The 14,711-nt window shown below is 49.8% G+C and overlaps 1 protein-coding gene across 1 annotated transcript; it reads right to left on the bottom strand.

Annotated features, from left to right (window-relative positions):
* Positions 1-6,359: 6,359 nt before the first annotated feature.
* On the bottom strand, positions 6,360-13,955 carry TAC4 (tachykinin precursor 4). The gene is made up of 5 exons (XM_057715906.1): positions 13,748-13,955; positions 10,763-10,856; positions 8,484-8,513; positions 7,570-7,629; positions 6,360-6,391 (listed from the first exon to the last, which is right to left on the bottom strand). The coding sequence occupies exons 1-5, from the start codon at positions 13,862-13,864 to the stop codon at positions 6,360-6,362; spliced, it is 333 nt and encodes a 110-aa protein (XP_057571889.1). The 5' UTR covers positions 13,865-13,955.
* Between the last annotated feature and the right edge of the window lie 756 nt (positions 13,956-14,711).

Below are 14,711 nucleotides of genomic sequence, written 5' to 3'. Positions count from 1 at the left end.
CTCATGTTAGCTCAGTGCAATAGAAATTCACAGTGGTTTTACAGAAGGAAACCTGGAGCACAAGGCAACACGGTAAGTATCAAAGACAGAAACCTCCTTTTGGTCTGTCCAGCTTGAGAACCTGTGCCGTCCCGTGTACCGTTTGTTTTCTTGGTTTTTTGGTTTCTTAATGATATATCCTCTCCCTTCTAGTTAGATTTCCTTGCTTCAGACACCGACCCCCATGCTTCTAGTGGCTTCCATTGCCAGAAAAATGACAACAGTGGTGAGAACTATAAGCCAAAGAATTGATTTTAGTTGCACCTATAGGCAGCATTTGGAGGCCAGAGACCTAAACCAGGAAATAAGATGGGCCTCATTCTGGCTCTGCTTCTGATTTAGGAATAAACTGTTCAGTAAGCACTGTCCCTTTAGTTATGTGGTTTCCTTCAGTCCTTACCACACCACCACTGTAAGGTGAGTATTGTAGCCCTTTTCCACATGAGAAAATTTGAGGCTCAGAAGTCTTGCTGCTGGGTTATAGAAACAGTGAGAGCCCTGCTTCTCCCATTCCACATCCCATGCTTCTGACAACGCTATCATGAGTCATCTGATGCCTCTGTGCTTGCTTTCCCATTTCTCACAAGGGGGAACAGTGAGTCATATTAAGTAAATTTTAAGAATATGGTTTGCCCTTTATATGGCAAATGATGCTTTTGACATGTCCTCAGCTTTGGTTTGTCCCTGTAGTTCTGGGCAGGTTGCCTGGCTGGGGTTAGGAATGGCCTCTGATGGAGTTCATGTGAAGCCAGTATAGAAAAATACCACAGCTTGCTTACAGCATGCATTCCTTCTGGAGTATGAAACCAATGAAAAGCAGCTTTTTGGACGTATATTAGTAAACTAGTCATAAACATGTCTGCCTTTTCCTCTGAAGAGCAATTGATATGCCAGACAGAGAAGAAGCATAGTTCTTATGCAAGGTGCTAGAATCAAGCAGCGTAGCTCTCAGCAGTGATCCTTACCCTTTTTACTTTCCTTCTGACCTGAGAATCAAAGCACTGGGTCTTTAAAAAAAAAAAAAGTACATAAATGCAAATTTGCACACATTTGTCTGTAGTTCAGGAAATTGAGTCTTTGAAGTCCACTTCTGAACTGGGGTTAGTAAGAAGCCCTGGTTTGCGAAAGCTCCAGTGAAAAGGCGGGAATCCCACCTTCTGCCTTGCCTTCACTCCCGGCCCACGGCTAGTTCTTTGTGCAGGCCTAGGTGACGTGCCCCGTTACTTGAGTTAAGTGAGGTGCGGTGACGACTGAGGGAAAGGGCCTGGCTCTCTGGCTCAGCGTTCGTGTCCTCCCTGCCTGTGGCCTTGCAGGTGCGCATATATACACAGTGCTGTACAGAGTTTTTGCACGTTCAGAGAATAAGGTGAAAACTCTTGCTAAATATATATGATGTATACTAGGAATTCTAGAAACTACTTTTTGCTCTTCGCTGGGATCCTGGAATTCTAGAATTGGACCTCCCCTAGTTGTGCTGCAGCATGTTCTGCTACAAGCTTGTGTGACTGCCTCTTCCAGACTGTCTCCTGCTGATGGGGGCAGTTTAATTGCCCACTTCCTTTGTGGTATCTTCAGCAAAATGCCAATGAATGTTACTAAGAAGGAAAAAAAGGACTGCCCAGTGGTGAAAAATGTCCCTTGTGCTGAAATATCAGTTTGTCTTTTCTGTCTTGTGCAATACCTGTAGATGCAGGTCAGCTGCCACCATTTTAGGGTTTGGGAGTTTGTTTATTTGTGCCCAAGAGTGGAGAAAATAACCTGTGCTCTTGCGCAACTTTGGCTTCATTGCCCCTCCCAGATGTTCTGTGTGAGATATAAACATCTTTATCCTTGACAAGTTATGTCCATTCCAAGAAGCCAGTCTTTGTCAACTAGGTATTTGCTTCTGGAAACCACTCACCTCATATTTAATCAACCCCCAAGTTTTTAGAAGCCTGTATCCTTATCTCACAAAAAAGGTGTGGTAGAAATTATTGGTGGCCATCTCTGGCCACCAACAATTTCTCCCCTCTCTGTATGTGTGTGCTGCTTCTTCCAATAAGAGCTAATTTTCCTTCAGAGTGTGGGCTGGACTTTTGGGGGTGGGGGTGTGGCTTGGACTTTTGGCTTGTTTTCACTAATCAAATGTGGCACAAGTGATATTCTGGCAGCTTCCACTTTTACTCTTGGAAACCAGCTGACATGTTTTCAAACCAGAAGCTTGAGATAAACTGAATAGTGAGGGGCCCTGTAAGACCACGTATAGGAGAACCAACAAACTAACCAACAGTATCAAAAATCCAGACCCCATACTCCCAGCTGAATGCAGCCTCATGAGTGACCCCTGCTGACCACCTGAAGCTAAAGAAACATCCAGCTGAGGGCTGCCAACCTAGAGAATCAGGAGAAACAATTGTTTTATTTATTTTTTGGGCATACGGGATCTTAGTTCCCAGATCAGGGATCAAACCTGTGCCCCTGCAGTGGAAGCGTGGCGTCTTAACCACTGGACTGCTAGGGAAGTGCCGAGAAATACTGTTTAACCATTAGCTGTTTGGGGGAGGTTTGATAAAGAGCAGTGAGTAGGTGAAAAAAGGACTTTTGAGATTAAAGGGCTGGAATTCAGTTTGGTCTTGTAGGTTTTGTTAACTGATTGCCTGTGATTGGAAACCAGATGTGCCCAGAGGAGGACCACCCCCTTGTGCAGCTCCAGGGGGCAGTATTCATACTCCAGGTAACGGTACTTGCAGACCCAGTTTAACCCTGGTTGATCTTTCAGCATGTCTCAGCTTCTGTTCAAATTGCCTCTGAGATCCCTGGCTAGGGGCCCCTTGGAGTTCCTAGTCACCACCTTATGGAAGTGGACATGCTGCTATAAAGACATGGCTCTTCACTTCCCTGCTCAGGAATTCACGTGGCGCCCACTGCTCCTTGGGTTAAGTTCATGTTTATCCTGGCTTTCAAGTCTCCATGAGCTGACTCAGCCTGCATAGTTTTCATCGTTCCCCTACAAAGCCTCCATGGGCAACTGGATTAGCCTCCCTTTTCCTGTTTTCACTTGGGAAAGCCTCCACATCAGCATTCCCTGAAGTGTGTCCCATTAAACACAGAGTATGATGGGCAAAATGGGTAGTGTAGTCAAACTTGGAAAACATGTTAAGTTAACATATCAGCATGTTTCTTGTGTTCAGGGCTTCTCAAAACCTCCCTCTTGGGATTTTCCAAAACGAGACAGAATGTAACATTTCCTAAAATGATTTGGTTTGGAAGGATTCTCTTGATAGTCCAGTATGTTGGGGGCAAACATTTGGAAGTTTCTTTTTCCTATTGAAATGGCCCAGCTAAAAAGGAATTCCTTGTGAAGACTTATCATTAGGCCTGAGACTTGCCTGTATAATTGTGGCAGAGACCAAGTAATTGCAGGGGTCAAATGTGTTTGGAGTGAAGGACCCTTGGCTCAAATCCTGGCTCTGCCATTTCCCGTGTAGAGTTAGGATAATACTTGGGGAGTAAATAGTCTTGCAGAACGCCTAATGTATTCACAGGCATTTGTACACAAATGCACAGTCTCCTAGAGGAGATCAGTATTAAATTTCTAATTGTGATCAGTGCTGTGAAGGGCAAAGGACAAGGTGTTGTGTAAGCATAACTGGAGGGAACTAGTTGAGCTTGGTTATTGAGGAAGCCCTGTCTGAGGAGGGGCCTTTCTTTATCCCTGGACCTGACCGATGAGGGGTTAGCCAGGAGGGAGGGGAGGGGAGTGTGGGCTGTGTTTAGACGGGAGAGCCTGAGCAGAGACCCTAGGTGTGCCTGAGGGTCTGAGAGGAAGCCTGGTGATGGCGAGCAAGGTGACTGGGGCGGGGGGTGGGTCAGAGAGCACAGGGCTTTGGAGGTCCCGACAAGAATGTCAGGTTTTGTCAGGTTTATCTAGGAAACTGAGCTGTGGCCACTAGGGGATGGACATGGTCCGCTTTCCCATTTTTAAAAAGTCATGCTCTGGGTGGAGAGCAGTATGGTGAGAAGCAAGGACGTCTTTCAGGAGGCTGCTCCCTGCCCGCACCCCCCCCCCCCCCCCCCGGCAAGGGAAGATGGTGCCTCACGTTAACAGGGGTAGTGAAGGTGGCAAGATGAATTCTAGGTAGATTTGGAAGAACCAACAACTCGGGAACGTGTTTAGATGAGAGTGAGGGGTGGACAGTAACTTCCAGGTTTCTAGCCCACAGCAGGGGATGTGAAGATGCCGTTTGTAGACATGAGAGGACGAGCGTGTGGAGCCTTGGGGCTGTAGGTCCAGAGTTGAGTGTTTGGACACATTAAGTTTGAGGACTGTGGGATATGTGTTCAATTAGCGGTAGCTGCTATTATTTATTTCAGTTATTTGTATTGTGGGGCTCTCGAGAGACTGCCTGAGGACAGGAAGTGTGGGTCCTTTGTCAAAACCCTCTCCAGGGACCTCTTACGCACTGAGCACTATTGTTGGCACTGGGGTAGAGACAAGTAAGTGGACTGTGTACTAGAGAAACCCTCTTGTTGAGAAGAACTGTTAATTTTAACATCAGATTCTGCTGTAGTGGGAGAACGTGCAAAGTGCTTTGGGAACTCGGTGGAGGGAGCGAATGGGTAGTTGCCAGACTGGGACCTCTGTGTAAGAATTCACTAGCAGGGGAGGAGAATGGCATGTGCAGACACCAGCTTGAGTGGACATGGTGGGTGTGAAAAGGGTCGCTGGAGAGCAGGGGGTAGCCTTCGCAGAGTGAGCACATCTCCCCTGCCCTCTACCGTTGGTACATCTTCGAGGACAAGTTTCAGTCTCCCTACTCCTAGTCCTGCCTGAGTGCCCAGCGAAGTGCCGGTCCAGAGAGGCAACTTACTAAATAGTTGGTGACTTCAGTTTTCCTTGAATGCCTCAAACTTCAAACACAGGAGTGAAATCTTCAGTCCTCTCTGCTGCTCCTTCAAGTTGGGTGGTCACAGTGAACCACCTCCCAGGACCACAGCTCTGGGTGGTGAGGTGGGCACAGCACAACATCTGGTGGGTTAGGAGGTGAGGAGCGGATGGGATGAGGACCCTGGGAGGCTGCAGTCAGGAGAAGGCTTGCAGCGCCTCCACCTGGTCCCCTGTTTCTTCCTGAACACGGGTGAGTTGTGAGAATGAGGAAGAGAGTCCTCACGACGAACAGTCAGTCTTGGGATGGGGACTCTTTCACTACAGTTCCAATAGAAGAATCTTACTTGTTGTGGACACTGTCTGGCATCCCCTTAGGACCTCTGCTGTCATTAAAACCTTCCCTGGCACCCAGATGAAGGGTCTGCCTTCACCAATGCCTTCTTCCCCTCTTAAACAGCCTAAGCACCCCACCCACCAAGCTCCCAACCCATTTCCTTCTTGGAAAGAGGGACCCAGAGAAGCTAAATGTTATGCAGCCCAGTGAATTAATGAACCATCCTTTACTGCTGAACCCACACAACTCCCAGCTCAGTCCTTTGTTCACCTTTTTGCTTATTACCTAGGTTTGGCCCCTAGGATTTCATTCTGGCCCTTTCTAAGCATCCTGGGGTCCCCTGCCTCTTGCCTGCCTATGAACCACTGGGGCAGGACAGTGGTCTCCCCATGAGACAGGGGGCTCCCTGAGGGTAGTACCTGTTTCCTTCCTTTAGAGCTCTTCCCAGTGCCCAGAGCATGACTAGCTGCCTGTGTCCCCAAAGCAGAACAGTTATTTGAAGGGCCACCTCATACACGAGAATTGATGAAGGACCTGGGACCCAATTCTGGTTCTTGAGGCTATGGTGGGTAGGGAGGGGGTGTCTGCTTTCAGGCAGGGGCTGTCACCTTTACCTGTGTCCCAAGCCTGTTTTCTCACCTCTGGTGGGGACCACAACTGTTTAGTGTTTCTCTTTACAACTCCGGAAAATGTGTCCCAGCTGCTGACATGCCAGGCCACTGGGCAGGGTGCAGAGCCCAGGCCATCCCTTTGCTCTGCAGCAGAGGAGAAACCAGTCACTATTCATTGGTGTATTGATCCCCTGCTGTGTTCTGCGCACAGGAGATAGAGGAGTGGGGGAGACTCATCCTGCTGTGCAGTGGGGCCCAAGTGAGGGCAGGTGCGGGCAGGGTCATCAGCTCACAGTGGTGACAACAGTGCACTTGTGTGCCACTGCCGCTAGAGACCGAGAGTCCTGGGAGGAGTCCCAGTGAGTTCAGTGAGGGCCTGGTGGGAGCGACACGCCAGCGATGAGCACAGGAGACACGGAGATGAGAGCTGGCCCGGCCGGCTGGTTGGCTGCCACGTCCAGGTAGGGAGGAAGGGGTTCGTCCTCTGGGAAGCGTGTGGTGGAGGCTCTCACTCTGACCCCTGGTCCTCATCCTCTCTGCCTGGGAAGAGTGCTGCACATGGGCAGTGGTTAGGGGAGCCTTGCTGCCTCCTCCACCCTCGGAGGCCTTCCCTAGTCATCTACTCGAGGCCCTCCATTCCCCCAGCTCGCGTTTCTCCGGCTGTAGATACCTAGGGCCATCAAATTACAGGTTCATCTGGCACAGCTTCCATTTTTCAACCATAAACGCCTCCAGAGCATGGGTGAGCCAACCCTCACTAATCCTCTCTAAAGAGAGGGAGTGGTTATCCAGCACTCAAAATTCCAAAGGCCCTCCTGGAGCCACAGGAAGTGCCCTGGCTCTGTTATCAGTTCAGTCTGTGACTTTGGCCAAATTGTTTCCATCCCTGAAAAAATGATGATTTCTAAGGCTGCTGCGGATGCCCTGCATGGAGGAACATTCATTTCCAAGGTGGCACTGCAGTGATTTCCATGGCCCTACAAATGGAATGGCTCAAACACTTAGGAAAAACTCTTGGGGGAATATAGAGGACTTTCCCATCTTTATTCCCAAGAGCCTGTGTTGGAAGGAGCAGGTATCAGGGAAGCTAGAAGAGGGGTCCGCAGGCCTGCAGCTCGGGGGGAGAGGTCAGGATTAGGGAAGCAGACTCGAGCTTCGCGTCTTTGATCAGCTGCGACACCCCCTGCCCTTCCTCTTGAGCTGGCTGGCTTGAGCCATGGGTCCTTCCCTAGCTTGGTTCACATATCTTTCATGCCGATTCATTCATTTACTGAGTGTGCCCTTGAACCCCTTTGGGTTTGTGGCCCCTGCCCTAAGGCATTAGCCGATACCTGCTTAGGCTTTACCCCTCCCGGGGTGATGATGTACACTTATTTACAATTTGTGAAGACAGGAAATACCTTAAGACTCTAACGATGATTAGTGAGGGAATAAGGCGGATGTTCCAGGGTCTGAAAAACCACTCACCACTCTGTGGCCCTGAGAGTGGGGAGCAGAGTGTGCCTGGGTGTGTTGGGGGTGGAGAGGGTGCAGCTGCAGGGCTACGGCTGTTACAGGCCTGGATCATCAAAGGGATCACCTCCCTGCACCTCGACTGCTCTCTTCCATGGGGGGAGCCTGTCTGGCCAGCTGCCTGGCTCCCACCATGGAGAATGGCAGCAAGGTATCTGGTCACTTTCTCATGATGCCCTTGCAATCCAGTAGAAGCCCTCACCTACCTTCTGTAGATGGTCCTCCCCTGCCCAGGAGGCCCTGGACTACTGGTCCTTGCTGATACCCTGGTGATGAAGAGAGGAGATAGAGAAGAAAAAGAGAGTGTAGCAGAGGAAGGCTGTCTTGGGAACCAAGAAAGACAGGGCCAGAGCTGGGGCCTCATTTCTCAATCAACATTGGAGCTGAAGTTCCTTCCTCTTTCTCCTCCATTCTCCCTCTCTTCTGCCCTTCTTCTACAAACAGCTCATGGGCACCTCTAATAGAAACTGCGGGGACAGAGGAGATGGCAGGCCTCTACCTGCCTGTTGGGGTAGTCCCCACTCTGGGGACACCAGCTATGTGACCCAGCAGAATGGTACAGGGCAGTGTGGCAAGGACAGCACTGTGCCCAGGCTATGGAGACAAGCTCTGGGGAGGACAGGCAGGCAGGGAAGGAGAGGTGGAGCTAGGAGTCCTGTCAGTGAGAGCGGCCGGGAGGATGTGGTAAGTCTTAGGGCATTAGGTTTGCTCCTGAGAGCACTGAAGAGTGGTGGGTAATGCTTGGCTTGTTTTCTTTTGGTATTGTTTTTCCCTTTTCACCAAAAGGGCAGTGTATTGGCTGCTCAGATTTTCACTTTTAAGGTCCTTCTGCATTGATTGGTTTATCCAACTGCAGGCTTTAGACCCAAGGTAATTTTGAACCTTTGCCAGACTTAGATTCACTGCTGTCTTCTCCTCATCCCTGCAGCTACTCCCTAGGCATGCACAGATCACCTCTCTAAGGAAACAACCAGGAAGCCTAACATGCGGCCAAACCACACTGCCCTGCTCCTCTGCAATGCCAGCCTGCTGCGCCCTGGCCAGAGTATCTCTCCCACCTCCCTGGACAACTCGGTTCTCCCCAGGGAGCATGCTGGGGGAAGGTCTGGACAACACTTACCTGTTCTCTCTGGCTGGATGGGAGGTATTCCTGGGGGAAAGAGAGAGAAGGAATGAGGGCTGCATTACTTCCATGGGGGCCCAGTGAGGTGCTCTTTGGGATCCTGTACCTTTGGTGGGTCTTCCGTGGAACCCCAGTCACTCCCTGTTGTCCTTGTGTGGCTGAACCATACAAGGTACACTCTGGGTAGGAGACAGTGTGGGGTAGTAGCACGTGCACATACTTTGGAGTCATTGCACCTGGCACCAGCTGGGCATCCTTGGGAACGTATTTAGCCTACCTGAACCTTAGTTTCCCTGCTGGTGATAAAGGGGATATTATGAGATTTAATATCTCAGGGGATCGAACCTGTGCCCCCTGCAGTGGAAGTGCGGTGCGGCCAAAAAAAAGAAGAGGAAAAAAAAAAGCAGTCTCTGAGTAAATGCCCACTATAAAATGGTAATGTAGAGGTTAGTTAATCCATGTGAGCACAGAGTTCAATAATTTTTTTTTCTTTCTTTTGGCTACACTATGCAACGTGCGGGATGTTAGTTCCCGGACCAGGTATCAAATCCGGGCCCCTGCAGTGGAAGCACGGAGTCCTAACCACTTGGCCATCAGGAAATTCCCTCAATAAATATTTCTCTTATACCCCTATCCCCTGCTTCCTCATGGGTTGCTGGCTTTGGAAGAGTGCTCTGAAATGGCCCAGTCTAAAACTTATTTTGTTAAGGAGGAAGCTGAGGCCAAAAGTGTTTGGTCACAAGTTGGTTTTCTCTAGTGTTTGTGTGTGTGTGTGTGTGTGTGTGTGTGTGTGTGTGTGTGTGTAGGTACTGGGAAGATTTTCTCTATTTTTATATGCATTTTTTAAAATTACAAAAGCAGTCTCTGAGGACTTCCCTGGTGTGTGTGTGTGTGTGTGTGTGTGTGTGTGTGTGTGTGTGTGTGTGTGTGTGTGTGTGTGTGTGTGTGTGTGTGTGTGTGTGTGTGTAGGTACTGGGAAGATTTTCTCTATTTTTATATGCATTTTTTAAAATTACAAAAGCAGTCTCTGAGGACTTCCCTGGTGGTCCAGTGGTTAAGACTCCGCACTTCCCCTGCAGGGGGCACAAGTTCTATCCCTGGTCAGTCCCATGTTGTGTAGTGCTGCCAAAAAAAAGAAAAGGAAAAAAAAAGCAGTCTCTGAATAAATGCCCACTATAAGATGGTAATGTAGAGGTTAGTGGAGTAACCTCTTAACTCTCCCCCGCCCCGCCCCCCCCCCATCCTAGGTGTAAGTAAACACTGTGGACAGTTTGATACTTATCCTTCTGGAACTCTCCCTATGTTTTCATATATATGTGTGTGTAAGTATGTAGCATTTCTTTTTAAACAGGTGAGCTCCTATCTTATATATTGTTATATAACTTGTGCTTTCCACTTAACCAGCATCTTGGAGAACTTTCTCTATCTTTCCACAGATCTTCCTCATCCATTTTAATGGCCATAAAAGCTATGGACGTGCCTAATATATTTTGATCATCCCCCTATCGATGCTTTTCGTGTTATTTCCACATTCTTGCTACTACAGACATGTTGGCCGTGAACACTTGGTACAAATATGTCAGGGCTCATGTATCAACAGCACTTCTATCTGATAGATATCCTGAAGTGAGACTATCTATCTGTCAAAAGGTATGCACATCGCCAGCCTTGACGGATGTCACCAACGTGTCCTCCAAACAGTGTATAAAAGTGCCAGTTCTTCCCTATCCTCACCAACACCACTTTAAAAAATACACAATACGGGCAATAAGAAAAAGAAAGGTGCTCTCTGTTCAGACTGTTTTCTCCTTGTCACCCCAGGACACGAATCCCACGTCAAGAGTGCCCTCAGGGAACATAGGTTCATTTCATTAATTCTATTTGAGCCAAACAGAATCAACTAGAAAGCTTGGTCCATGGCTTTGCTCACATCTAGGAGCTGAGCTTGAGCTCCACCACCTCTCCCCATAGTCATCCGTAGCACTGAAGGAAGGGCAGGATGCAAAGCATTTGTCCCCATGCTTAGGGTGACTGCACTCCCCGGATGCGGAGACAGTCCTGGTTTGCACCTGTTGCCTGGTATAATTAGCACTCTCCCAAGTGTCCTGGTTTGGATGATAATTGACACGGACACTCTCACCCCATTGTGAGAGCGACCCCTACTAGAGTGGAGGAAGATGCTGCGTCCTGGCCTATGAGCTAGGGCCTCTGCTTGGTGTAACAGAACCCACCCAGAAGCCCTCCTCGCTGGGCACCCACCCACTTTTATCACTCACCTCCCACCTGCTTCCCCATCAGTCCAAAGAACTGGCTCGCTTTGCCCCTCTTCACCTCCCCGAGCTGGAGCTGAATGCTGGGGATGACATCTTCCTGAAGAAGCAGAGAGTTCCTTAGAGTCCGGGCAAGGAGACAGCAATAACAATCTCAATAACATGTGCTCTGTGCTGGCACTGAGCCCTTTTGCACATTTTACACAATACTGTAAAAAACAATAATAATAGCTAAAATTTTACCTACTATGTTTCTGAGCACTTTCATATATTAACTCAATCCTCACCAAAACCACATGAAATAAGTACTATTACTGTTACCATTTTACAGATGGAAACACTGAGGTACAGAGCAATTACCAGCAAGGATGTGAGATGAAGCCAGAACTCAAACCCAGGTCATCTGGCTCAAAGGCTCAAACACTCCAGTCATAATCTTATTTACTCTTCACAACCACCATGTGAAGTAGGGACTGTGATTTATCACTATTTTACAGGTAGGGAAACTAAGACTTGTGGAGGTTAAGTGACTTGTCCAAGGTCACACAGGAAGTGGTAGAGCCAGAATCCAAACTCAGGAAGTCTGACTCCAGAGCACAGGTTCTCCTCCATCTTGGGAAATGTCTCCAACATAGACAAGGAGGGGGCAGCTGATGAACTTGGGGTGGGCACCCAGCTGGCAAGGTTAGACTGCTTCCCCTCCAACCCCCTCTCTAACTCCTGCTTTCCTCTCTTCCCCTGGCACTCCCCCCATTGTCCTGGATTTATCCTGCCCTAGAACCTGGTCCTCTCCTTCTCTGGCCTTGACTGCAGCCTCTGATGAAGGGCCTGCTCAGCTCTGCTAAGAGGGAGAGATGCTCACTAGTGGAGAGAGTAGCAGTGGGTGACATTCATTAGACCGTCTTCACATGTCTGTATCCCCAGTACCTGGCATAGTGCTTGGTACACAGAGGAGCTCAGCATTTGTGGGATACAGGATGCTGAATGAAGGGCCTTTCTCTTATAGTCTGAGAGTAGGGAAGTGGATGGGGTCTCCTTTCCCAGGAAGGCTGAGACCAGTGAACAGAGCCCTAGAGTAACACAACCCACCTGCCAGGAGGCTGGCAGCTGGGATTGGGTCAGGGCTTTGCTATTCCATTCCCATTTTCCCCAGGGGCAGCACTGGAGCTTCGGGGACCAGCAGGGACCTGGCTGGGGTGCAGTGAAAACCCCTTCACCTCTCACAGCTCATCCCAACTTTTGGGATCAAAAGTGGATTGTTTTTTAAGCCTTGGACTAATTCAGTCACTTCCAATCTGTCTCCTCCCCAGGATGTCAATGGCTGGGCAGCTGTCTCGGGCTGGAGTCACCTAGCCTGGCCAGGAACCAGAAAAGTGTCTTTGGAGATTTGTACCCGTTTCTGAAAAGCTTATGAAAAGCACTTTGCCTTGGTGAAAGGCAGTCTTCAAATGCAAGCTGGAGAGAATGGCTTTGTACGAATTAAATGACTCACCTTTCTCCCACCCACCGGGTTTCTGAGGGGCCGTTAGGAGGCATCTTTCTCTTGGAAGGACTCTTGCTCTCACCAGAAGCCTTCCTTATCCTTTTAACCCAAATCCCCAGCTCCAGGGCTAACTGCAGGTAGGGAGCACTGAGAGCTAGGGAGGCGATCGGATCATCCCTAACATCAGGGATGTTCCTCCCGTCACCTCACTCGGATTAATGGTTCCTGTATCCCAAGCCCTGTGTCTCAGGAAGCAGAGGGATGTTAAATGAGTGAGCAGAGAAGAAGCATTAGACCTCGCTGCAGCGTGAGGTGCCTGCAGGTGGGAAGCGCAGCAGCACTGGATGAAGTTTCCCATGTGGCTGTGTAGAGAGGCCACCATCACACAGCTTCTCTGGGCCTGGGTCACATCTCCTGATGTTTGGCACAGGCTCCATGTCAAAACTGGAAAAAAAAAAACCTTGGGGATCATCTTCTTTCTCCTGCCCCCATTTTACAAGTGAGGAAACTGATGTTCCGAGAGCAGCAGTGACCTTCCCCAGGTCTCACAGTCAGTGGAGAAGCTGAGACTTGAACCTGGGTCTCCCCAGCCTGCTGTCTTCTCAGCGGCACACACTTCCACATTCAGACAAACCAGGAAGGAAACGCACCAGGAATGGCTGTTATTTGATGGCTCGTCCTGTGTCCCCAGTGTCCCCACTGTCCCGGGACTGGGAGGAGCCAGGCCCAGCCCAGTCCCATCTGCCCTCCTGGAGGCCTTCCCTGAGCACTGGGCCTGTTTGTCTCTGGTCCGCTGGTCTCGCTCCCCTGTTTGATTGGAACTCTCTGAGGTCAGGATCTTTGTCTTCCCAACCAGATGGGAGGGAGCAAGGAAGCTGTATCTCTAACTTCCAGATTTCTTCCCAGTGACAGCCCTCAGGTCAGTTTAGCAGGAGAGACTGGCAATTAAACCAGTACTTGTCAGGAAATAAGAGTTTCTACATGTGAGACAAAACAGTGATCCCACCCCAAGTTGACCCCCTTGAAAGGAACTGCTGGACAATGTTCTCAGAGGCACAGATACACAGAATCAGCCAACGGGCAAGGTGTACAGTTGTGCTTTTGAAGCTGTATAAAGGACAAACTGCTTGACCTTTCTGTGCCTCAGTTTCCTCATCTGTGAAATGGGGATAGTAATGGTACCATTCCCTACAAGGTTGATATGAGGATTACAAGGGTTAATATTTATGAAGCATTTAGGACAGTGCCAGGAACATAGTATATGTTAAATAAGTGTTTGTTAAATGAAGCGTGAGCACGTGCACACCCCCCCACATATAGTGTTGCTTTCATATGCATGTGCCTCTTTGGAGATCTGCCAGGCCAGGGGCCATGGCCTTGAACCTGGCCAGAGAGGGGAGGCAGACACCCTGCCTTGCAGTGTACACCTGTGCTCCTGGCAGCCAGAAAGGGGATCTTCTGCCCCCTCCTCCATGGATCATCCCCTGCTTCTCCCCCAAGGTACCTACCTCCAGGGTCACGGTCACCCAGGACCCTGCTTCAGCACCAAGTGCCAGTTCCTTGTCACCTGCCCCAGCGCACGCAGACAGCCCCATCAGGAGAAGCAGGGTGAGGCAGAGCAGCATGGTGAGCGCTGCTCTGTCCTGGGACCCTCGGGGACCCACTCTCAGCCCGAAGACTGTCACTAGCAGACTCGGTCCTCTCTCTGGCTCCTCTAGGCAGATGGGGGAAACTCCACCTGTTCTGTCCTCCCAGCTACTCGGCTTCTTCCTTCAGCTTATCTGACCCCTGGGGCCATTTCCTGTGACTGCCCACCCCCCGCCCCCACCAGCTGGAAAAGCCAATGATATCAGGAGCTGCCCAGAGAAGGGATCCGGCCTCCTCCACAGCTGCTCCTAAGCAGTTGATCTCTGTTGCAACACCAATTCACCACTGGCTGCATTCCCTCAGGAGGCAGGTGTACAATGGGGCAGTGTGTGGGGCCTGGGGCTTCCGGCTTCCTAATTGGAAGCCCTGAGGGGGGCTTGTTATCTTGGAAATGGGGAGGGGGAACTGCCTGGCTTCTCCTTTCTCCTGTAAGAGAAGCCTCTCCCCAGAATTTAGTATTCTACCTAGTGGTAGTCTCCCCTCTGGTCACTGCACCCCTTCCTCGGCATTCCCCACCATCAGTTGTCCCCATGTGAACGTGGTAGCACATGTCTTGCCCTAAGGGGTAAAAGATACTTAAAGAAATAAGGCTCCTCACAAGCAGGAATTGGGATTTGCCAGAAAAATGGCCTGCTCAAGTGTCATCAGCTCTAAAATATCTTCCCACTGCTGTCAAAGTAATCTTTTCAAAGCCCTAACCTGACTTGTCTCTCCCTGCTTACAACCTTCCAGTGTCTCCTCACTGCCCGTGGCATAAATTTTAAGCCCCCTAGCATGGCATTCACGGCCCCTCTCCACTAGGTTCCTCCCTGTCTCCCAACCATC

Source organism: Hippopotamus amphibius, chromosome 17 (genome assembly GCF_030028045.1).
Source record: "Hippopotamus amphibius kiboko isolate mHipAmp2 chromosome 17, mHipAmp2.hap2, whole genome shotgun sequence".
Classification (NCBI taxonomy): domain Eukaryota; kingdom Metazoa; phylum Chordata; class Mammalia; order Artiodactyla; family Hippopotamidae; genus Hippopotamus; species Hippopotamus amphibius.
The sequence above is the reverse complement of the archived record's forward strand: the minus strand, read 5'-3'. Positions and strand labels throughout refer to the sequence as shown.

What these genes read in the sequence shown, in the direction of transcription:
- TAC4 (XM_057715906.1), bottom strand. Translation starts at nt 13,864, where the DNA reads ATGCTGCTCTGCCTCACCCTGCTTCTCCTGATGGGGCTGTCTGCGTGC. An exon ending in GGGTGACCGTGACCCTGGAG is followed by an intron (nt 10,857 to 13,747) that starts GTAGGTACCTTG and finishes CTGCTTCTTCAG; the next exon opens with GAAGATGTCATCCCCAGCAT. An exon ending in GGGAGGACCATCTACAGAAG is followed by an intron (nt 6,392 to 7,569) that starts GTAGGTGAGGGC and finishes CACTCTTCCCAG; the next exon opens with GCAGAGAGGATGAGGACCAG.